Source organism: Mustelus asterias, chromosome 17, assembly GCF_964213995.1.
Source record: "Mustelus asterias chromosome 17, sMusAst1.hap1.1, whole genome shotgun sequence".
Classification (NCBI taxonomy): Eukaryota; Metazoa; Chordata; class Chondrichthyes; order Carcharhiniformes; family Triakidae; genus Mustelus; species Mustelus asterias.
The window spans coordinates 57786210-57812404 of record NC_135817.1 but is presented as its reverse complement, the minus strand read 5'-3'; the positions used below and the strand labels follow the sequence as shown (position 1 = coordinate 57812404).

Sequence of the window (26195 nt, the reverse complement as noted above, 5' to 3'; positions counted from 1 at the left end):
ATTAGAAAACCAAAAGCATAACACCTCTGTTCAAGAAAGGAGGGAGATAGAAAGCAAGAAACTATTGGTTAGTTAATCTAACATCTGTCATTGGAAAACCATTACCATGAAGATTGTTGCAGGGCATTCAGAATATCATAGTACAATCAGGCAGGTTGGTTTTATGAAAAGAAAATCAAATTTCACAAATTTATTAGAGTTCTTTGAGGATGTAATAAGCAAGCTGAATAAAGGGGTAACAACAGTTGTAGCGCATTTGGATTTCCAAAAAGCACTCAATAAAGTGCCGCATAAAAGGTTACTGCACAAGCTGAGAACGCACTGTGTTGGGGGTGGTATATTAGCAGAGGATGAGCTAGCTAACAAAGCACAGATGAGAATAGATCATTTGCAGATTGGCAGACTAACGAATGGAACACCACAGGGTTCAGTGCTGGTGCTTCAACCATTTGTGATCTACATTAATGATCTGGATGAAGGGATTGATCGTATTGTTGGCAAATTTGCAGATGATACAAAGATAGGTTGGAAAGTAAATTCTGAGGAAATTACAAAGATCTGCAAAGGGACAGAGATAGGTCAAGTGAGTAGGCAGAAATTTAGCAGATGTACTTTAAATTGGGAATTTGTGAGTTTATCCAGTCAGCAAGAGAAACAAAGAAGCAGAACATGATTTAAATAGAGAGAGACTGCAGACTGCTGTGCTACAGAGGGATCTGGGTGTCCTTCCACATAATTCACAAAAAATTTTAGCATGCAGGTACAGCAAGTAGTTAGGAAGGAAAATGTTGAACTTTATTGTGAGAGGAATTGAGTATAAAAATGGGAACGTTTTTCTAAAGCCGTACAGGGCAATGGTGAGACTGCACCTTGAGTACAGGTAAAATGTCTCAAATCTAGCTTTCCAAAACCAGGCATTTTTATAAACTGCCATACATCAATTTTAACTGTTATTAAATGAGTAAAGAACTTACCAGGACAATTTGGCCAAGTGCTGCATTGGCGTAGAGGCATGCCAGACTAGTTATCAGCTTTGCATGCCAGTCTTTTCCTACACTTTGAAAGATCCAAGTGACCCCCTTGAACCCACCTGACCCAAGCCTGTGAGTCAATCTCACTTACTTTATTAATTTTTAAATTTAATTTAATTTATTATTTTATTTTTATTTAATTTTTTCAAATGTTATTTCTTTGCTTTTATGTATTTTTTTCCAAACTTTAATAAAAATGAACATATCCATTTGACTTCACTTGTCTCCTATTGAATTAATGTTCTGATTTTTTTTCTCCAAAAACCAGCAAGGTCAGAAAACCAGCAAGGACTGTGGGGAGGCGGTGGTATTGTTGCTGGTCTAGTTATTCAGAGACCATCGGTAATACTCTGGGGACCCGGGTTTAAATCCCACCATGGCAGATGGTGAAATTTGAATTGAATTGAAGTCTGGAATTAAAAGCCAAATGATGACCATTGTCGATTGTCATAAAAATCCATCTGATTCACAAATGCCCTTTAGGAAATCTGCCATCCTTACCTGGTCTTGCCTACATAATTCACAGCAATGTGGTTAACACCACACAATTCATGGGCAATCAGGGATGGAGAATAAAAGCTGGCAACACCCATATCTAATGAATTTTAAGAACTTTGAGACACTGCAACTGTATTTGGGACAGTTTTGATCTCCTTTTCAAAGATGGCTATACTTGTGTTGGAAGCAGTTCAGAGAAGGCTGATTTCTAAGATAACAGGATTGTCTTATGAAGAAAGGTTGAGCAGTTTGGGCCTATACAGCTATTGAAGTTTTAAAAAAATTAAAGGTGATCTTATTGAAACATGTCGGCCACGATTCTCCCATCCTGCTGTATTAATTTTTTAGCGCAGCGGGCCGGGAGAATCACGCATGGGGCGATGCGCAAGATTTGTTTAAAAATAAGGCACCATTTAAAAATAAGGGATCTCCTACTTAAGATGGAGGTGTGGAAGCATTTCTTCTCTCCAGATGGTCATCAGTCTTCAGAATTCTCTTCCATAGATAGCAGTGGAGGTTAAGTTATTGAATATGTTTAAGACTGAGTAACCCAAGTTTTTGATCAACAAAGATTAGGGGGCAGGTAGGTAGGAAAGTGGAGTTAAAGCCACAATCAGGTCAGCCATGATTTTATTGAATGGCAGAACAAACACGGTGGGCTGAATGACCTACTCCTTCCTGGTCCTATTTCTCATCTTATTATGCAGTAGGGTAGAGAAAATCATCAGCACAAACGTAATGAATCAAAAGGTAATTTTCAACTCCATAATATTCAACAATTGTCTATTTGAATACTAAGGGATGGAAATGATTTGGTTCAAAGCAGCGCTAACTGTTCAAGTGCTGAAGCACCAGCTGAACAGCCACTAAAGGGGAGGGAGGCCAGGGAAACCCATGAGAACAGAAGCAGCACCAGGGGGGAGCCACAAGTGACTTGTATCAAAATACTTGCCCAAAGGTGTTTCCATAAACGTGGAGAGTGTAAGGAAGAAATCCATTTGAGTGAAAAAGAATTAAACAAGTAATGAGAGTAAAATTGGCCTTTGATCTGTAAATACCTGTTAAACGAGAACCTTATAACAGTATAAGAGTTTTGCATTGCCCAAACTAGAACCCAAGTCTCTGGTAAAACCATTGGAAATGTAACCTCTAGATGAGAACCATACTAGTTAAATACTGGGTCTGTATCCATGACCTCAGTTACTCAATATGTGCAACTCCAGCAGCTAATGAGAGTTCAAACATTGCATTTAAGGTTTTAAATCAAACTGGCTAACGCAAGCAAAACCGTCATCTAATATTATTTCATAACTACTCATAAACTTCAGTTTTCTCATTTTTGTCACAGGTTACTATCATTCAATTAGTCAGAACACAAGATAAAGAAAGTCTACATCAAGAATAATAAAACATAACATGAAGCAAATTGTGGCAATAATTCATCTAATTTCATAGAGAATCAGGAAATTCTAATCAGCATTTTTTTTAAATTTTGGCTACAAAAGCCTTGCAACCAAGCTATCACTTTCAATTCATTTTTAAACCATGGAGCAAAACTTCAGAAACAATTTTTCAAACCATTATGACAGATATAATAGCTCCCACCTGTTTTTGAACCCAAGTGCTGACTGGCATCTTACCAGTATAAGTGGAAGCGTAGACAAAGACCTCTATAGGCTAAGGCTGCTCCACTGCTGTGAGGCCACTGAGGCATTAAATTAGTTCCACCCCACTAACTACCCTCCCGTGCCTTGGCTCTTTCAGGCCAAAGGTTTGTCACTGTTGTTATTACAGCAGGGTTAAGAACACACACTTAAATCAGCCTGGCATTTCGGAATTTCAAGCTGCCCTCCCCACCTCTATCCTTCATCTACACTTTTTGTCTATTCAGAAACTTTTGATGTCACTCTCTCAAACTGCCTACTTTGAATTTAAACAATAAAATAAAATTGTATTCAAGACCAGCCCTTAAGCCTTGGCTTATTTATACAAATAAATCCTCTTAATAAACTTAAAATACCACCACAGAATAAACAGTTTTTTTAAACAGAGGAACAGCGTAAGTAAATTAGCTGAAAAATTAAGTTTAACAAAGGTTTCATTTGTATTTTACTTTAACATATATAAACATTTCATATTATTCACATATGGAGCCAGGTAGCTTGCTATTTGAACTGTTAACCTGGCCTTTCCAGGTCCTCGAAGCAGGTGCTACTCTAACAATCTCCTCCAAGGCCTTGGCTAGAATTCCTGACTTCTGCATTCACCTTTTGCACCAAATATGACAAGGTTGTGCTGAAGCTTTATCCCCATGTGTGCGCTCAAGAAAGTCAGCCGTAAGATGCCAACAAAAGAAGAATGGGTTGAATGTATTTTTCTGTTCTGTGTGACTTGGGGGAGGGGCAGGGTTTGTCTATCTCAAAAATAATACATGTAATAATTTGTAAGGTACATGCCAAGATGCATGCACATTCTACATCTGAGAATTTCTGAAATGAGTTCTACAAATGAAATATTCCATGGTTATTGTGCCGTTCCAGTACATAGATTTTTTTAAAATTGCCCTTACAAAAATAGCCAAGATTTGTTTTAGACAGCATAGCTAATATAACTTCATTGAAAAACACTTCCCTTCTCAAACAGATTTAACCCTCAGCCGCTGATTTCCCAGAGGATTTAAATGGCTATATATTTAACCCTTACCTTTCTGAGCAAATAAGCTCAGTTGGAATTAGTTTCTTTTAAGCAATTTAAGGCTCAACATTGCAGCATACAGACCCAACAGAATTTGTATCTCTGAGCCAGTTTTATTATTTTTCAATCATAGAATGATACAATATACCGGAATATCTTCACGAAAATTCACGAAAACCGTTATATGGCCAGTGACAACGCAAGGCTGTGAAAGCTGGACTATCAAGAGGATCGATGAGGGTCAAATAAGAGTTATAGAAATGAAAGGACCATGCTAAATTCTCCCTCAGTGTACCTGAACAGGTGCTGGAGTGTGGCGACTAGGAGATTTTCATAGTAACTTCATTGCAGTGTGAATGAAAGCCTACTTGTGACTAATAAATAAACTTTAACTTTTTTAATATTACATGTGTCAGCCAAGCAGACAAATGAGTGGGTGTGCAAGAAAGCTGGTGTTGAGGGGGACTTGTCTGAGGCAGTACTGCTGAACTACAACAGTATAAATCTTTGATTTAGCGTCTGCAAGCTACACAGGCAATCTGCTAACCTAGAAGAATACTTGATAGCAATCCTCGATGAGTAAACATATCAGCAAAACCCTAATAGCTAAATGTCATATTTATTTCTTCATCCTCAAACTTATTTTAAAAACTGATGGAAAGTTTCCCCGATCCAATCTCATTTTTCCATTGTCCTGAAGGTTCCTGGCTTTTGTTGACAGAAGGTTCCAGAACTGAAAGCTGTCTGGTACCTCAGTTACAACAAGCCTACAGGCATCCACCCAGAAATCTAATCATCTGAGGAATACATCACATCCAAACCTGTTCCTATCAAAAGATCGTCAGCAGCAGCTGCCTCTTGAATCGAGAATGACATCTCATCAGGGTTGCAAGCTTCTGCCTTTTAAAATATTATCAAATGTTTATTTGATACTACAAAATAATTCTGCAAAGAATCATTTCAGCGAACATCAACTGTAATAGATGTTCCATATTTTACAAAGAAGCACAAGCTCAATGGCATTCCTTCATCTATAACAGCGAATGTTTTAGATACTTCAGGCCCTATCTTCCCCTAGCCCATAGAGACAAACTTTCTCCAAAGTCCCTCCTGTGCTCAAGCACCAAACTCAAATCTTTTTCTGCTCTCCTATCTCTCCTCTTGTCCTCTGTAACCTCATCTTGTCCATGAGATGCATCTCCAACTCCCTTGACACTTTTCCCACTGAACTGCTGACCATCCAACTTCGCTTTCTGTTTATTTTAGTTCCCTCCCTTTGGGTAACGTCATCCTCTCTTTCAAATCTACAGTCATCACTCCTCTCCTTAAGAAACTAACTCTTTCCCAACATTATATTTAGAATGTTGTCATTGTGCATGGCCAGTTTTTTCAGTGCCTGGTCCCTTTTTTAAAAATGCAGCCCTGGATTTGTATCAGCTTTAAGGCTACACAGGACAGCTTAACTGGAGCACAGCCCTTAACCCCTCCGTCCTTGCAAAGTACTGCCCCATCTCAATATCTGCTTTTCCTCTCCAGCTCTTCATCGCATTGCTTCTTCCAAATCCGTGTCCATTTTTCTCAGAATTGAATTTGAATCTTTCTAAACAGGTTTCTGCCCCTGCCACAGCATTGAATTGGATCCTATCAGACTCACAATTTACATTCTATGTGATGGTGACAAAGGTAAGCTATCCTTCCTTGTCTTTTTTGACATGGTTGATCACACTATCCTCCTCCAACACCTATCTGTTGTCATCCAGCTGGGTGGCACTGCACTCGCCAGGTTCCACTATTATTTATCTAGTTACAGCTGAAAATCAACTGCAATGGCTTCTGTGACTGCTCCCAAAATGTTCCAAGGGCGTCCCCAAGGATCTATCCTTGGCATTCTATTTGTCGTCCAAATACTGTCCCTATACAACATTATTCAAAATCAGTGCCAGTTTCCACGTGAGCTAGCTACACCCACTACCGCTCTCAACACCCCCACTGTCTTTAAATTATCTGATTGCTTGCCCACCATCCAGCATTGAATGAGCAGAAATTTCTTCCAAATAAACATTGAGAAGCATGAAGCCAGCGTCTTCAGTCCCTCCCAAAATCTCCATTCCCTAGCCACCAACTCCATCTCTTTCCTTAACAACTGCCTGAAGCTAAACTACACTGCAATCTTGGGGACATGTCTAACCCCGAGAAGAGTTTCCAACTACATGTCCATACCATCATTAAGACCGCTTACTTCCATTCCTATAACATCAGCAAACTCCTCTTCTGCCTCAGTTCACTGGCTGCTGAAAGCTTCATCCATTCCTTAATTACCTCAAAATTTGGCTATTCTAATGCACTCCTGGTTGGTCTCCCATCTTCTATCCTCCATAAATGCAAGTTCATCTAAAATTCAGCTGCTCATGTCCTAATCCTCGCAATCTCATTTACTCTTCACCCTGTGCTCGCTGACCTTCACTGGCTCTCCCGGTTGAGGGACGCCTCTAATTTAAAATTCACATCCTTGTTTTCAAATTCCTCAATTCCTCACTTCTTCCTGTCTCTGCAGCCTTTCCCCTCCAACATTCCAAGAAAACTGTATTCCTCCAATTCTGGTCTCTTGCGCATCTCTAATTTTAATCACTCTAACATTGGCAGTTGTATCTTTAGCTGCTGGGGCCCCAAGATCAGAGAATACCTTCTTAAACCTATATTTTCTCCTTTAAGATGCGCCCTAAAGCCTCAATTTTCAATCAATATTTCATCTGCCCTAGTACCTCCTTCTTATTAGATTTTGTTTGATAATGCTGCTGTGAAGTGCCTTGGGATGCTTCCTACATTAAAGGTCCAAGATAAATACAAGTCATTGTTCAGGTGGGTTGATTTTTTTTGTTTTAAACTCAGAGTTTTAATTAATTGTCAAAAGACAACTTCCAGCATTCACACATTAAGTATACAAATCTAGAAGATTGATGTCCAACTTGCCTGGCCAATTAAAACACATGAAGGATTTGAAGTTGCCATACTTGACATATAATCCAATGCAGCAACTTACCAAGCATCCTTCGACAGCACCTCCCAAACTTCTGACCTCTACCATCTAGATGGATAAAGGCAGCAGATCAAGGGGAACACCACCACCTGCAAGCACCCCTGTAAATCACGCACTATCCTGACTTGGAAATATACTGCCATTTTTTCGATGTTGCTGGGTCAAATTCAAGGAACTCCCTTTCTAACAGCACTGTGGGTGTAACTACACCCACAGCGGTTCAGAAAGTGGCTCATCACCATCTTCCCAACCAAGGGCAATTAGGGATGGGCAATAAATACTAGCCTGCCCAGTAAAGCCCACATCCCGTGAATGAATAAGTAACAAAAAAAAAGTACCCCACTGAGACTCCCTAAACACACCAGAAAGAGTTAGAGCTTTCCCATTCAAATGCAAGTGATTTTTAATGGTGTGGAGGTTGTTTTAGCATATCTTCACACACTTTCTTTCCTTTTGAGAAATAAGTGGTGGAAAGATTCCCGAGCTGATTGTCAGCCTGTTGAACCACATAATGAACGTTCCTTCCAGGGCCAACAAGAATGGTGTGGCAAGACTCAATTATTACCAAACAACAACTCTGGCATTCCGCAAGTGTGGAGTCTCATTTCTTCAAATTTTATTGTTGGCTATTTTAAAAGTTATAATTATTTTTTCTTTTTATCCCTTTGATCTCCCTTGATCTCTTCATCACATCTTTCTTTCCCTCTTTATTTTGCTTACTGGATATGATTTTACATTGAATTAAATTTTCTAATTTACACCATCTGATTCAGATGCTGCATGTCTCAGTATGGATTATTCAATCTGACAGGTTGTAGAGACACCTGCTGTTTGCCCTATTCCCAAATTTTCTGTAATAGCAGTCCTGGTGACCTCAGATGGCCATGCAAGAGCCCAGCAAAATATATAAATGTTAGTGAACTCCATGTGCCATTCATATGTCACTGATCACAAAATCTAGGCCGATGAATATGTTGAGTTCTATAGTTTTCAAGTACCCAAGTTTGAAGTGATAGGATTCCTGGTAACTTCAACAAACTCAAAATAAAAGATTTAAATCAGAAAATATATCCCTGATCATTTTTATGTTAAAATAAGTCTTACCTACGCAACATTCTGTTGATGCTTAAATATAGAAAGTTGAATCTAATTTCTAGTTCCTGCATAGTATTTTCAGGATAGCATTACAGTCACCAAGAATTAAAAGCAAGGTATGTTTCGTCATGCCCTGTCATTTAGTTCCATATTTAATTTCCTTTCTGCTCTCTGCTATATTATCAAGCACATCTTCCATGTTAGATCATGCTTTTGCTCTTTTGAATTCTTCAACCAAGCCAGTGTTCATAAGAACATAGAAATAGGAATAGACCATTTTGCTCCTCAAACCTGACCCACCGTCATTCAATAAGATCTCGGCTGATTTGTGAACAAACTCCAGATACCTACCTCAGTCCCATATCCCGAATATCTTTAGAAAACAAAAATCTATCCGCCTCTGTCAGTTTCCAACTGACTGAGCATCAATTGCTATTTGCAGAACACACCACCCTATGTAAAAGTGTTTCCTAATTTCACTCTTGAAATCCACAGAGATACCTTCCCAAGAAAGGGCATTGAAAATTTCTGGGTTTTCAGGCTCTTCCCCTAGTCCTAGATTTCCAACCAATGGAAATAGTTTCTCCCTATCAATTCTATCTGTCCCCCTTAATATCTTGGAAACGTCATTCAGATCACCACTTAGGAACATAGAGTCATAGAGGTTTACAGCATGGAAACAGGCCCTTCGGCTCAACTTGTCCATGCCACCACTTAACCAAAATTCCAGGGAATACAGCTCCGGTTTGCTTAATTCCTCCTTATAATTTAACCATGGGATTTGTTTTGATAAACAAACACTGTACTCCTTCCGGGGCTAATATATCCCCCCAAGGTGTGGTGCCCAGAACTGCTCACAGTATTAGGTCTATTACATAAACTCTCAGTACTGTGTAAGCAGGCTTCTCCTTATGCTGCAGTGTCCCCAAGCTTCTCATATGTTGTTGTCGCTGCAGAAAGTAACCTTTTCCACATCACCACAACACGATTTAAAGAAGATGCTTCTTCGCCGCCCCTCTGTCAATCACTATCTTCCCTAATAAGAATTTTATCTTCTTTCATCCCTTTCTGATCAAAACCCAGAAATTTTCAATGCCCTTTCTTGGGAAGGTATCTCTGTGGATTTTTGTTAATCATAGTGACCAAACTTGGAGAGTCATTTGTAGACTCATCATTGTTTGGAAACATCATGACTTCCCTGAAATTTCAAGGAGTCCACTCATGTGAATCCCATGTCAATTTAGTTTGATAGGCTTGTATACATATTTAACTCGAATTTTAATCAAGTCAGCTCACAGATCAGGTAGCATCTGTGCCAAGCTAGTAAAAGTGCTACACCTCTTCTAATTAAACATTTTGTAATTAAGGATAAATATATTTAACAAGTTATTTGCTACATGGCTTCAATATTTTTAAAAAAATCTCTGCTATGGTGTTAAAAGGAAACAGCTATTTAGATTTAAAACTTCCACTATTTAATTGCATTTCCTTGAACTTCTCAATGTTAAGGATCCCTCTTGTGCACCCAAAATAATTTTAGAGATCTACAGTAAGGTTAAAAATTAGCTGCAAACTCTAACAAAATGTAGCTTCTTCAGTCATGACTCACCCAGTAAAGGAGGAATTCTGTAGCTGAACACAACACAAACCAACTGCAACGCAATAACCTAATGTATGTTTTGTTAATTGAATCCCCCTCGTTAATGCTTTGACTAAATGTTAACCTCTAAGTGAAAAATCAGATTTCTAGGTAACATTACTGAGCGTTGTATTGTGCCTTCACTGTTCACTCCACGACCTAAAGTCAATACCACTGAGAAAATATTGCAGGAAAATGTCATCCCAAAACAACAATAAAAGTAGAGTCCAATGTAATAAAAAGGAATTTGGCTTCTTCAGTCACCATGGAGCAATAATTTGATATTAGGGATTAGCAGCCCGCTGTATATTATAGGCATAGGTCACTGATTTTCCTTTTACATGGAAAACCAGATTCCTGGAATGTAATCCCCAAAATACCAACAAATATCTTGGAATATCATGTAAAAACGGAATTTGGCTCATTCCAACACCATGTACCAGTAGTTCTGCCTGTAGTAAAACCAAATGCATGTTTCAAGACTCCATTACAGTAACTAGTGACATTCTAGTACACAGAGGCATTACCTACACTTCATATGTGAGTACTGTGCCTTGGGATTGAAGTGAAGCAAAATGAAGAGGAGATGGAATCCACTGCATCTTCACAACAAGTACTGACTTTCACTAAAGCAATATCTTAATCTTAAGACTCATACCTGTGGTAACCTTACCCATCAAAAAGATCCATTGTGGTTGTGATCACTTCACTGAAGAAAACTAGTTGACCTAACACCCGTGTTTGCAGATTTTCGCAGTAGATTTTCAGATTAAAATATTCTGATGAAAACATTTGCGTTTCTATGATGACAGGCAAGGAGCTAGATGCGATCTCCATTCCAGGTTGCTGCATTGTTACAACTTTTAAAGATACTTTCTGCGCCCTGAATACACCTTCTACATCCAGTCTGGGCCACAGCCATCTAAGGAAAGAACGTCGAATTTTCTGAAAAAGTACAAATTGGAAGTTTCAATAAAAATGATAATTTAGTGAACTGTTCAGATCATTTGATCTTAATCTCTAAGTACATTGGAATCAAGTACTTACCAAAGCAACTAAACACAATCAGAAATTAAGAACACGTTATACAGCACTGCAGATGGAGAAGAAAGTAAAGCACAATCTGCTAGACCTGCAAAATCTCTCCACTGAGAGGGCAGATTCTCATCTTTGTGGATAATCTTTCCTGGATACTTACTACTTGATGGACACATTTTTAGCCCTGGATTACAATTCTGGAAATTACTAGCAGAATATTTACTTCTGTTGTTGTAACTGTACTAAGTAAAGAAAAATTTCATCCAAACAAAACTAAGATTTTGGATTTTGTATTCAAGGTATGCAAATGCGAAAAAAATGAGTCTATTTCAGGACCCTGCTGTCAGCATCAAGTACTCCCAGATCAGCTACAGCAAAGTTAGATGCACAGTTAAAAAAAAAGCTCTACTTGCACCCAAAAATGTATCCCAACTACAGAAGAGTAGTCCCCAATGTACGAGTGCGAAAATTTTAAATCTCCCATATGTTATCCTGCGGCATCTTTATGATTAACTGATAATTTATCACTTTAGACTCAACTTTCTTGTGTCAACCTCATACTCTTTGGGCACAGGTTTGAAACTGTGCCAAATAGTTTTGTCCCAGAGTTTGAAAGTCAGCAGACAGATGAGATTTTAATCGCATCTTAGTTACATTGGGATCCAATCCAATCCGTGTGTGTGTGTGCGCATGCGAACCAATATCTAATCCATGGTGTGTTCTGTTTTCTCCTCCTCACCCACTTTATCAAACGTGTCGCGCAATCGCCAGTTCAGATACTGCCATGTAAAAAATAATTCTCAGTGCTAAGCTACATGTAAATTGTATCCAAATTTTGGGAATAATGGCCAAGAGAAATGGCACAGTGAGTCCTCTACAATACTAGGGAGGGAAAAAACTGCATGTCTCTGGTACATGGTACCGTGACTTAAGAGGGGATTTTTTAAAAAAAACATGTAACAGCAATTTAACTTGTCTGTAATTTATTGTAAGGAAAGCCTGCCTTGTATGCTAGAGTACATCTGGTTCCAAAACAAGTTCACACTACAGATATACCGAATTTCCGAAGCAAGAAGAACATTAAGCAGACTATTTTTACAGCTACTGCAGTTACAATGAATGATCTGGAAGCAATCTTACAAGCAGCCTGCACTCATCAGCAAAATGTTTATTGTGACAAAGTGGCCAAGGTCGAAGGTTAAATGTCACCTTCAAACTCCTGACATACCTAAAAAGGAATGAATACAAGTTTTTACATTTGAGAACAGTACGTTTTTGTGTTGTGGAGATCCATATAAAATGTTAGAAACACTAACACATTTGATTGAAATATCCATTGATTGTGTGTATTTAATTTTTCAATTTCTTCCTAAAAAATTCCAATTTAACAGAACATTCAACTAAACTATCGAAATAGCATATGAACCAAAGATTTTCAATAATACTTTCCCTCCTCGAATTGTTACAATCCTGGCACTACCCAAGCTTGAACAGAATCCATTCTTATATAAATAATTTCTGTTATGAATAGCATAAAATGAGACTAGCTGTAAAAAAAACTTTCTTCCTCTTTACCAATTACTGCAATTATTAACATAATTAAACACACTTACAGAACAAAGTAAGGTTCCAATTCAAGTGTCCCATAAACATTACAAATATCTTATACAAATGTTGAAATGTTTGTTTTGACCAGACCCCTCTCAAGCATATACACAAACTAAAAGAAAGGGATTGTCAAAATTGTTCCAGGTAATTTACTCACTATAATGACGTGTTTGAATACCAAGAGGCATAAGATACCAATTAGGAAAATAGGAGGGGGAAAAAAAAGTCAGGCAAAACACTTTCACTCGAAAGATGACAGAGTTTTGTCAGGTTAGGCCAGAGTGAGTGATAGGATTGAGGGGCATAGTAAGAAGGCAGGTGAGTGGAGCTGACCAAACTGGATGGGATTGTTGAAGCCAATGGCTATTCCCTGTCCAATCTGCATACATCCAACTATGTCATACAGTAAAATGGTAAATAGTTGACTGCTTAAGGTACCTGTTAGAATTCTAAAAAGAATGAGATTACCCAAATACCTGAGAATCCCACAAAAGCAGCAGGTTAAAAACTCTGACAAGATAACGGTGGTGGATAACATTGGCAAAATCACACAAACTCTATATCCGCACCCTTTTATGTTCCCCCTAAACAGCTATAAATTAATTAGTTATATGTTCAAATTGCAATTTTAAAATCAGCAGGAATCTACTTTTCCCTTATTTCACACCCATAATTACACTGTACTTCTTGGTCAGTAAACTAGGGCTGCCCAGCACAGAGGTCATTGAGGATTCTGTTAAATGGGTGCTCGAGGAATACTGCAGAACACAAAGTAGGTGCTCCTGGCCGGCCAACACATCAGTGGCTTGGGTCTGGCGCACCTGCAGAAAAGAGATTTGGTTTCAGCAGTTAAGAAACGTTATCTTTTTTCCCTCCAGAGGTGCCTCCAAACATGCTGAATGTTTCCACATTTTCTATTTTTGTTGCAGATTTCTAGTCATAGAGTCAGAGGTTTACAGCATGGAAACAGGCCCTTCAGCCCAACTTGTCCATGCCGCCCTTTTTTTTAAACCCCTAAGCTAATCCCAATTGCCCGCGTTTGGCCCATATCCCTCTATACCCATCGTGCCCATGTAACTATCTAAATGCTTTTTAAAAGACAAAATTGTACCCGTCTCTACTACTACCTCTGGCAGCTTGTTCCAGACACTCACCACCCTGTGTGTGAAAAAATTGCCCCTCTGGACACTTTTGTATCTCTCCCCTCTCACCTTAAACCTATGCCCTCTAGTTTTAGACTCCCTTACCTTTGGGAAACGATATTGACTATCTAGCTGATCTATGCCCCTCATTATCTTATAGACCTCTATAAGATCACCCCTCAGCTTCCTACGCTCCAGATAAAAAAGTCCCAGTCTATCCAGCCTCTCCTTATAGCTCAAACCATCAAGTCCCGGTAGCATCCTAGTAAATTTTTCCTGCACTCTTTCTAGTTTAATAATATCCTTTCTATAATAGGGTGACCAGAACTGCACACAGTATTCCACGTGTGACCTTACCAATGTCTTGTACAACTTCAACAAGACATCCCAACTCCTATATTCAATGTTCTGACCGATGAAACCAACCATGCCGAATGCCTTCTTCACCTCTCTGTCCACCTGTGACTCCACTTTCAAGGAGCTATGAACATGTACCCCTCGATCTCTTTGTTCTGTAACTCTCTCCAACGGACTACCATTAACTGAGTAAGTCCTGCCCTGGTTCAATCTACCAAAATGCATCACCTCGCATTTGTCTAAATTAAACTCCATTCATCAGCCCACTGGCCCAATTGATCAAGATCCCGTTGCAATCGGAGATAACTTTCTTCACTGTCCACTATGCCACCAATCTTGGTGTCATCTGCAAACCTACTAACCATGCTTCCTATACTCTCATCCAAATTATTAATATAAATGACAAATAACAGTGGACCCAGCACTGATCCCTGAGGCACACCGCTGGTCACAGTCCTCCAGTTTGAAAAACAACCCTCTACAACCACCCTCTGGCTTCTTCAAGAAGCCAATTTTGTATCCATTTAGATACCTCACCCTGGATCCCGTGAGATTTAACCTTATGCAATAACCTACCATGCGGTACCTTGTCAAAATATCTGCAGTATTTTGTTTTATTATTTGAATGGGTGTAAACTGAGAGAGGTGGATACTCAACGAGACCTTGGGAGTTCTCGTGAAGCAGTTGCTAAAAGTAAGCGCACAGATACAGCAGGTGGTAAAGAAGGCAAATGGTACGTTGGCCATCATAGCGAGAAGATTTGAGTATAGGGATAGGATGTTTTGTTGCAATTGTGTAGGGCATTGGTGAGGCCACACCTAGAGTATTGTGTGCAGTTTTGGCATTCTTATCTGAGGAATGATGTCCTTGCGACAGAGGGAGTACAGCAAAGGTTTTACCAGGTTGATTCCTGGGATGGCAGGTCTGTCATATGAGGAGAGATTAAGTCAGTTAGGATTATATTCACTGGAGTTTAGAAGAGTAAGAGAGGATCTCATAGAAACGTATTAAATTCTAACAGGGTTAGACAGGGTAAATTCAGAAAGAATGCTCTCAATGGTGGGGGAGTTCAGGCCTAGAAGTCATAGTTTGAGGATTGAGGCGAGGAGAAATTTCTTCACCCAGAGGGTGGTGAATGTGTGGAATTCACTACCAGAGAAAGTAATTGAGACCAGAATGTTGTCTAATTTCAAGAAAAGATTAGATTGGGGCTAAAGGGATCATAGCATCACAGAATCATAGAATCCCTCCAGTGCAGAAGGCGGCCATTCGGCCCATCGAGTCTGCACTGCTCACAATCCCACCCAGGCCCTATTCCCGTAACCTCACATATTTACCCTAACTCCCTGACACTAGGGTCAATTGCGCATGGCCAATCAACCTAACTCTCACATTTTTGGACTAAGAGGAAACCGGAGCACCCAGAAGAAATCCACAGAGACTGTGACCCGAGGCCAGAACTGAACCCAGGTCCCTGGAGGCAGCAGTGCTGACCACTGTGCCATTGTGCCGCCCCACCTGATATGGGAGGGATCAGGATATTGAATTCGATGATCAACCATGGTCAAAATGAATGGCGGAGCAGGCTCAAAGGGCCGAATGACTTACTCTTGCCTCTAATTTCTGTTTCATTCTTTCAAAATTGGCCCTTTTCAGTCAAAGTCCAAAATTGTAATCACTTTACTGTAAGTGCCTCACGGTGGATCAATGGTTCAAAATAGTAGGTGGAAGGGGTGCAAAAATCAACAAAGAAGAAACTATATTAGGGACTCATAGAACATAGAACATAGAACATTACAGCGCAGAACAGGCCCTTCGGCCCACGATGTTGCACCGACCAGTTAAAAAAAAAAAAACTGTGACCCTCCAACCTAAACCAATTTCTTTTCGTCCATGAACCTATCTACGGATCTCTTAAACGCCCCCAAACTAGGCGCATTTACTACTGATGCTGGCAGGGCATTCCAATCCCTCACCACCCTCTGGGTAAAGAACCTACCCCTGACATCGGTTCTATAACTACCCCCCCTCAATTTAAAGCCATGCCCCCTCGTGCTGGATTTCTCCATCAGAGGAAAAAGGCTATCACTATCCACCCTATCTAAACCTCTAATCATCTTATATGTTTCAATAAGATCCCCTCTTAGCCGCCGCCTTTCCAGCGAAAACAATCCCAAATCCCTCAGCCTCTCCTCATAGGATCTCCCCTCCATACCAGGCAACATCCTGGTAAACCTCCTCTGCACCCTCTCCAAAGCCTCCACATCCTTCCTGTAATGTGGGGACCAGAACTGCACACAGTACTCCAAGTGCGGCCGCACCAGAGTTGTGTACAGTTGCAACATAACGCTACGACTCCTAAATTCAATCCCCCTACCAATAAACGCCAAGACACCATATGCCTTCTTAACAACCTTATCTACTTGATTCCCAACTTTCAGGGATCTATGCACACATACACCTAGATCCCTCTGCTCCTCCACACTATTCAAAGTCCTCCCGTTAGCCCTATACTCACCACATCTGTTATTCCTACCAAAGTGAATTACGGCATCCAAGGTGAGCTGGTAAGATGGATACAAAAGTGGCTTGGGCATAGAAAGCACAGAGTAGCAGTGGAAGGGTACTTTTCTAACTGGAAGTCTGTGACAAGCGGCGAACCACGAGGATTAGTGCTGGGGCCTTTACTGTTTGTAATATATATTTATATAAATGATTTGGAGGAAAGTGTAGATGGTCTGACTCGTAAATTTGCAGATGATAGAAAAATTGGGGGAGTAGCAGATGGTGAGGAAGATTGTCAGAGGATACTGCAGGATATAAATTGGCTGGAGACCTGGGCCAAAAGATGGCAAATGAAATTTAACCCAGACAAATGTGAGGTGATGCGATTTGGAAGGTCTACTGCAGAACGAAAGTACAGAGTAAATGGTAGAGCCCTTAGAAATATTAGCATACAAGGGATCTAGATGTGCAGATCCAAAGTTCCCTGAAGGTGGCAACTCAGGTGGACATGCTGGCCTTCATCGGACAAGGCCTTGAATGTAGGAATTAGAAAATCATGTTGCAGCTGTATAAGATTTTGGTTAGGCCACATTTTGAATATGGTGTACAATTCTGGTTGCCACACTACTGAAAGGATGTTGATGCATTGGAAAGGGTGCAGAAAAGATTTACCAGGATGTTGCCTGGTTTGGAGGATAAGGACAAGAAGAAAGGTTGGACAAACTGGGATTTTTTTCATTGGAGCGTCGGAGGATGAGAGGGACCTGACAGAAGTTTACAAGATTCTGACAGGCTTGGATAGAGTGGATAGTCAGAGTCTTTTTCCCAGGGTCGAAGGGCCAATTATTCAGGGGCATTGGTGGAGAGGGGGCAAGTTTAAAAGAGATATAAAGGGCAAAATTTTCACACAGAGGGTGGTGAATGCCTAGAACGTGCTGCCAGAGGAGGTGGTGGAAGCAGATTCTAGAACAACGATGAAGAGGCATCTTGAATAGGCACATGAATAGGCAGGGGATAGAGGGATATGGACCATGTCGAGACAAGAAAATATTAGAATAGAGAAGTATCTGTGTCGGCACAGAATTCTCCAGGCCCGCTAGCATCTCCCACCCTGCCAGGAGTATTTCACTCCAGCAGGGTTCAGACTAGCTCCCCACTTTTGGGGAACTAGTAGGATGACCCTGCTGGAATGAAGGGGGGGGGGGGGCAAGCGGGAAACACCCCAGGGGGTCAGGCAGCAGGGTGTGGTGCCTCTGGGCATGGGCACCCTGGCAGAGCCAAAGGAGCAAAGGTCCCATGCCCAGGGGCACCTTGGTACTGCCCATCAGGCATAGGGTTCCAGGCTGGCCAGTGATTGAGCTGGCCAGCAAATGGGAAGGCTGACAGTTCGGAGCCACTGCGCATGTACAGAGGCTCTGAACTGTCAGCCTGCCAGGTGGGAATAGGCCCCGCCCCCTGAAATCTAATGATATTCATGCTGGTGGTCTCTGCATTGCACAGAATGTGGGAGATTCTAGTGTGAATTAGTGTGAAAAAAACCAGCATGATTTACACCAGTTTTCCTGCGAATTCAGCACTTAGAACTTTTTTGGGAGAATCCCGGTCCATCTTTCAGTTTCAACTAGTGTTGGTTCAGTGGTAGCTTTCTCATTGGGGTATAATGTGGATAAATGTGAGATTATCTATTTTGGTTGCAAAAATTGGAAGGCAGATTATTATTTGAATGCTGTAAATTGAGAGAGGTGGATACTCAGCGAGACTTTGGTGTCCTCGTGCATCAGTCATTGAAAGTAAGCACGCAGGTATAGTAGACAGTAAAGAAGGAAAATGTTGGCCTTCATAGCGAGAGGATTTGAGTATAGGAAATAGGGATGCTTTATTACAATTACATAGGGTGTTGGTGAGGCCACACCTGGAGTTTTGGTGTCTTTATCTGAGGAAGATGTCCTTGTTATAGAGGGAGTACAGAGAAGGTTTACTGGGCTGATTCCTGGGATGGCAGGTCTGTCATATGAGGAGAAACCAAGTTGGTTAGGATTGTATTCATTGGAGTTTAGAAGAGGGAGTGGGTATCTCACAGCAAGATTAGACAAGGTGAATTCAGAAAGAATGTTTCCAATGGTGGGGGAGTCCAGAACTTGGGGTCATAGTTTGAGGATAAGGGGTAAACCTTTTAGGACTGAGGTGAGGAGAAATTTCTTCACTCAGAGTGGTGAATGTTTGGAATTCACTATCACGAAAAGTAGTTGAGGGCAAAACATTGTGTGATTTCAAGAAGAAATTAGATACAACTCTTGGGATGAAAGGGATCAAAGGAAATGAGAGGAAAGGGGGATCAGGATATTGAATTTGATGATCAGTCATGATCATAATGAATGGTGGAGCAAGCTCGAAGAGCCAAATGGCGCACTCCTGCTTCTACTTTCTACGTACGTTTCTCGGTATGAGTCTTGGGTTGAAGTCCCATTCCAAGGCTTGAGCACATAATCCACGCTGACATTTGTGCAGTATTGCACTGTTGCAGGTGCCACTTTTCAGAGGAATTTTTGTTTATTCATTTACGTGATACAGACTGGGCCAACATTTACTGCCCATCCCCCGAGAAAGTGGTGGTGAGCTGCCTTCCTGAACCGCTGCAGTCCATAAGATGTAGGTACACCCACATCGCTGTTAGGGAGGAGTTGTTAAACCAAAGCCCTGACTGATGTGTTTCAAAGAAGATCAAGGGAGTTCTTCCCATTGACTAAATGTTCTGATGAAAGGTCACGACCTGAAACATTAACTTGGTTTCCCTCTTCACAGAAGCCGCCAGATGTATTGCCAGCATTTTCTGTTTTTATTTCAGATTTGCAAAATTCGCAGTGTTTTGCATTTAGAGTTCTTTCCAGTGTTTATTCCTCAACCATCATCATTAAAACAGATTCTCAGGTCATTACCTCGTTGCTGTTTGTGGGATCTTGCTGTGCATAAATTGGCTGCCACATTTCCCATATTACAACTGTGACTTCAAAATTGCTCACTGGATAGGAAGCTTTGGATCCTTGATATTGTAAAGAACACCATATAAATAACATTTGTAATATTGGGCACAATATTTCCCCCCCAAAAATTAAGTTATATGACCAGCGCAGCTGGACGGGAAAATCCCGCCCCCCCCCGGTCATCTCCATCTCTATTCACCACTTGCACAATACACTTCTACCAACCTTCATGCTATCCTTTCTTTAATGAATTACATAATAGTGCCTCATCAGATCAGTCTTATCAGTTGCCCTAAATAGCAAAAGGTAATGGTTTAAAAGCAGCAAGATGGTGTTGCAGAGGAAGGTGTCAGCACTTTCTGAATCAGGTTGGTGTTTAGATCAAGAAAAATGACACTACTCTGATGCTTGATGCCCAAGCAGGAACTTGTGTCACTGTGTCTATCTTGTCAGTACGGCGATATATATTATGGCACTGGCCAATTGATATCTTGTTGTATGTAAGCAGTGGTGCAGTTGATCACACCCTTGCTCTTGAATCAGAAGAATTAGGACTTGAGCATAAAAATTTAGGTTGACGCTCCAGTGCAGTGCCAAGTGCTGCACTACTAGAGATGAGAGAGTGAACTTCAGACCCCCTCCCCGGTCAAAACATCAGTCACCTGCAGGTGAGTGGAACACCCAGTGGAATCTGTTTAAGTATGCAGATTAGGTCTCAATAATGTTATCAGTACCAGATAGGCAACTTCAGTCAACGATCTGATTTGGGGAGCAGTACCAGGATTTGGATCGAGGGCCAGCAGATGTTTTTAGGTTTTCTTGTTGGTCCTACAGGTTTCCTTTCAGGAGGAGCAGGAATTCATCTCCAATTGGGCCTCACATTAGGGCCAGTGCTACCCCAGGCTCAAGAGGCAATTGATAAGGTGCCACATCAAAGATTACTACACCAATATGCCAATATGTTACCCCTTACTCATCATGTAGGGATAACATATTAGCATGGATAGAAAGTTGATTAGCCAACAGAAAACAGAGTTGGGATAAATGGGTCTTTTTTAGTTTGGAAGCTGTAACAACTGGTGTACCAGAGGAATCAGTACTGGGCTTCAATTTTTTACAATTTATATCAACAACACGGATGAAGGGACCAAAGGTATGGTTACTCAGGTTCGATTCCTGGCTTGGGTCACTGTCTGCACGGAGTCTGCATGTTCTCCCCGTGTCTGTGTGGGTTGCCTCCACTTTCCTCCCACAGTCCGAAAGATGTGCTGATTAGGTGTATTGGCCATGCTAAATTCTCCCTCAGTGTACCCGAACAGGCACCGGAGTGTGGCGACTAGGGGATTTTCACAGCAACTTCATTGCAGTGTTAATGTGACACTGATAAATAAACATAAACTTAATCTCAATAAGATAGGTAGGAAAGTTGGTTATGAAGAGGACATAACTTATCTATGTCACTTTGTAGACTCTTTTAAGTGAGTGAGCAAAAATTTGACAGATGGAGTAGAAGGTGGGAAAATGTGAAGTTTCCACTTTGGCAGAAGAACAGAAAGGTGGAAAACTACTTAAATAGAGAGAAATTGCAAACTTTTGAGGTATAGAGGAATCTGGGTGTCATGGTACAAGAATCAAGAAAAGTTAGTACACAGAGACTGCAAGTAATCAGGAAAGGAAATGGAATGTTGTTGTTTATTGCAAGGGAAATTGAATTTAAAAGTATGAATGTTTTGCTACAATTGTACAAGGCATTGTTGAAACCACTTCTGGAGTATTGTGTACAGTTTCGGTCTCCTTATTTAATTTAAAAAAGACCTGAATGCTTTAGAAGCAGTTCAGAGAAGGTTCCCTTTACTAATACCTGGGATGGAAGGGGTATTATCTTACAAGGAAAGGTTTGACAGGCTGGGCCCTCATCTATTGGAGTCTAAAAGATTGAGAGGTGATCTCACTGAAATATATAAGATCCTGAGGGAACTTAATAGGTGGATATTGAAAGGATGTTTCCCCTTTTGTGAGAGACTAGAATGAGGAGATAGAGTTTAAAAATAAAGAGTTTCCCCTTTAAGACAGAGATGAGAAGAATTTTTTTCTCTCAGAAGGTCAAGAATGAATCTCTCAACTCTCTTCCCAGGGAGCAGTGGCAGCAGGGTCAATTATATTTTTAAGGCAAAGGTAGATTGGCTCCCTTGTTAGTCAAGAATCTAAGATTATTGGGGGCAGGTGGAATGTGGAGTTGAGACCACAATCCGATCAGCCCTGATCTTATTGAATGACAGAGCAGGTTTGTGGGGCCGAGTGGACTACTTCTGCTCTGAATTAGTGTATGTGAGCTCCCATCACATCCACTGCCCTGAACATAATTGTCTGCCAAAAAAGGACAATAAAACCATTCAACATCAATGTCTAATCTTATAACATTTAATCTCATCTTCATTGTGCTTTTATCCAACAGGATTTTGTTGGTAACCTGCAAATTGCAGTTGGAATATCTGTATAAATAAGTTCATACATGAAAGAATAGATTAAACTGATTTGCTGGAACAATTGGTTAACCTTAAAAGATTGGCAGGTTTTGTTCAGATAATGATCCTACACACTGCCTACAGGATGAAAAAAAATCCCGTTTTTAGCAGTCACACATTTTCAGGTCACTAACTTGATATTTCTAGCCAAGCAGTGCCTCCTTGTGGAGTAGAAAATATTAAGTACTCTGAATGGATAAATGGTAAAACCAGGTAGAAGTGTTTTCTTTTAAATAAGCAGACTAGTGTATATTAGACATCTAATAGTGAAGTTAAAAATGAACTTCTAACTGTTATCTCCACACCTAACTTTCTGTATGTTATGTATATTTGTTTTAATCTTATTGGCTTCTTGTATTCATGTCAGAAGTGACGTCACAAGTCCCTAGCGGGAAACAGGCAGAGCAGCAGCAGCCTGTAAGAGAACACATCTGTAAATAAAGTTGCGTTGTTTTAAACCCTAGATGTTTCCCCAATACACAATATAAAAACTGACGACAAGGATGAGGAATGGCACTTGCCAGTCACCCAGGAAGATGAATTTACCGAGGAAAATAATGCCATCGAGTGAAGAAAGACCGATGCTTTTGTGTCCAGAACCTGGTTACTATGCAGACTGCAAGGAAAGCATTCGGGATCATCTTAGGAGTAAAGAAGTTCCATCAGTTCCTGCACGAGAGAGAATTTGTATTGTTAACAGAACATCATCCACTCACTGTCATTTTTGAACCACACACAGGAATTCCATCAAGTAGAAAGCAAAGATGGGCATTGCTTTTGTCTGCACGTACTTATACAGCCGAGTATCGGATGGGCTAGGTGAACGTGAGTAACGAAACTCTGCAGCAGTTATAGACCTGGTGTGTTAAATAAGAGGCTGAAGCTCAGGTTGTTGCCTTATATAAAAAAAATCAAGGTAGCTGCTGGAAACACATTGCACAGTGTGTATACCAGAAACCTCCATTAGTAGAAAAATGGCACAAGTTTTCAGCATCGTGGGACCCTTTGATGAAAACGTGAAGCGATGGAGCCTGAACATGGAAGTGGTCAGATCAATGCAATAACATCTTCACGCAAGCCAAAGAAGCATAACCGAAGTCTGAAGCTCTTACGCACTTTAATCCTACTTTACACAGACGGTTAGCTTGTGATGCATCCCATTATGGTGTAGGAGCAATGGTCTCCCACATCATGTTATCGAGTGAAGAAAGACCGATTGCTTTTGTTTCTAGACCCTTGAGTAAGGCTGAAAGTAACAATGCACAGATTGAAAGGAAAGCATTAGGGATCATCTGAGGAGTAAAGAAATTCTATCAGTTCCTGCACAAGAGAGAATTTGCATTGTTAACGGACCAACATCCACTCACTGTCATTTTTGGACCACACACCATCACTAGCAGCAAGTAGAATGCAAAGATGGGCACTGCTTTTGTCTGCATGTACTTATACAGCCGAGTACCGACACCAAGTGTACATAGTAAGACTTTCAAGATTGCCAGATAGTTTATCAGACTACTAACCGGGAATATCTTCTACTTTGAACAAGTAGACAACACACCTGTCACTTCTAGGCAAGTGAGAAAACACATTGGAGCAATTATGTACACTCAGGAGTGATTAATCTGGTTTTTACGAGGAAAGACTTCGGAACCAACAACTAACCTGAAATCCTACTACTCCAGGAGAATGGAGCTGTCAGTACAGTCAAGATGTCCTCTCAGAGTGATCATTCTGTCATCACTGAGAAAGCGAGTGTTAGAGAAGCTACATGAGAGCCATTGCGGAATTGTACGTGTGATGAGAATAGCGAGAAATTATTTCTGGTGGCCTGGATTGGATGCAGAAATTGGAGAGAAGGCTAGAATATGTTCTTTCTGTACCAAGGTAAGAAACCTGCCACACTTAGTACCGTTGCATCTTTGGGAATGGCCTGAAGAGGCTTGGCATGGAGTGCATGTGGATTTTCCAGGACCTTGAGAAGGATATATGCTCTTGGTAACGGTTGATGCTCACACTAAGTGGCCAGGGGTCACTGTGATGTAATTTACTTAATCAGAGAAGACTATCAAGAAACTAGAAGTATTTAGTCATTGTAAGCAACAATGGACCTCAAGTTATTTCACAAGAATTCAAAAGTTTCATATGAGGGAATTGTATTCAACACATTAGGTCCGCACCATATCATCCTGCTACTAATGGACTAGAAGAACATTTTGTCCCAGCCATGAAACATACCTTGAGAGCAACCAGGGAACAGAGTTTGCTGATCAAACATCTTAATAAATTCCTATTAGTGCATAGGAACATTGCGCATCCCACGACCGAGACCTCTCCTACATTACTAATGAAGAAGCGACAACTACGATCAGCATTCGATTTGATGAAACCTCTGAAAACTGAAGAGATCATACAACAGCAACAACAGGGACAATTGGAATGGCAGGCAAGCAATGCATGGAGTTTTCCAACAAAGTCAAGGAGTTTTGGCTAGGAATTATTCCACAGAAGAGGAATGAGTTTCTACCACAATCTTTGCACAGACTGGACTTGTCTCTTTTACTGTCCAGATCAGAGATGACATTACCTGGCAGAGACATGCAGACTAGCTGTTGACTTGGAGAACAGATCCGCTGAAATTGGAACCTGCTGAAAATCCAGATTCAACTATACAATGTCCTGACCTAAACCTTCCTACAACTTCGACACCAGCAGTCACTGAGGAGGAAAGAAACACCTCATCTAGTGATCAGACACAAGGACAATCTATAGTTTCTATGTAGACACCACTTAAACCCACCATCGACGACGTTCGTGCAGAGACAAAACACCAGCAGTTATCACCATTGTAATAAAGAAGGCACCAGAGTTTCGCCATCAACTGTTTCAAGACTGATGACCTCCAGACCGTCTGACTTGTTGATTATTGTTCATCTTGAACTTGTTGGAGATGTTCAATTTAACAGGGAAGAAATCATAAAATCATTGAAAGAAGCCAATTGGCCCATCGAGTCTGCACAGATCACAATCCCTATCTCCATAACCCCACTTATTTACTCTGCTAACCCCCTGACACCAAGGGGAAATTCAGCATGGCTAATCAATCTGACCCGCACATCTTTGGAGTGTGGGAGGAAACTGGATCACCGGAGGAAACCCACGCAGACACGAAGAGAATGTGCAAACTCCACACAGACAGTCACCCAAGCCAGGAATCGAACCCGGGTCCCTGGCATTGCGAGGCAGCAGGACTAATCACTGTGCCATCGTGCCGTCCATAAATACATAAATGTATTTGTATTCATTCTTATTTGCTTACTGAGCTCTGCTGCATTAATGCATTCATCAGAGGTGATATCATAAGTCCCTGGTGCAGGAAACAGGCAGAGAAGAAGCAGAAGTGTAACAGAATATACACCTGTAAATATATAGCTCTGTTGTCTTAAGCCCTCTGTGCTCCCTAGCATCATTCTTCAACATTATAACAGCTTACATTTTTCTCCCTCATTGGAATATGCACTGGATTCAGGTGTCAAATGTATTTCGATGACATTTTAATTCACATTAATTCTTCAACATTAAGTAAACACTATTTTACTGGGAGTGAAGCATGAACTGAATAAAATTTGCCAGTACTTTCAAATTAAATACATTTAAAAAGCCACTATAATCAGGAAGAAACTTAAATTTACCAGGCAAAACAAAATTTGCCTATGCTACAATTGTCTCAAACTTCCCTGAAAAGAAATGTCATTGTAGTATGAATACAGAAATGTGTGATTAAACTAGGTGGTTCAGTGGAGAGAAAACTCACAAAATGGCCAGTTTTTGTACCAATTTATAATTCTATAATTCTACCCGAATAATAATGTAGAAAGCATTGTAATCTGCTATCACAGGTCACTGCCTTAACTCAAAGTTGCTTATTTCAAATTATCTAATAATTCCATTTTAACTACTAAATTTGCCAAAGTGGATCATTTAAACTTTAGTATATAATTGTCCTGCAAACATGATTGTTACAATATATCACCACTAGGTGGTGAC

At 40.6% G+C, this 26195-nt stretch overlaps 1 protein-coding gene across 5 annotated transcripts in view; it reads right to left on the bottom strand.

Annotated features, from left to right (window-relative positions):
* hlcs (holocarboxylase synthetase (biotin-(proprionyl-CoA-carboxylase (ATP-hydrolysing)) ligase)) overlaps positions 1–26195 on the bottom strand; it is a 146371-nt gene that overhangs the window by 75118 nt on the left and 45058 nt on the right. For all 5 annotated transcript variants that reach the window (XM_078232760.1, XM_078232759.1, XM_078232758.1 and 2 more), the window contains one exon: positions 10668–10939. In XM_078232760.1, coding sequence (XP_078088886.1) covers positions 10668–10939 — 272 coding nt within the window. The remainder of the gene's footprint in view (positions 1–10667; positions 10940–26195) is intronic.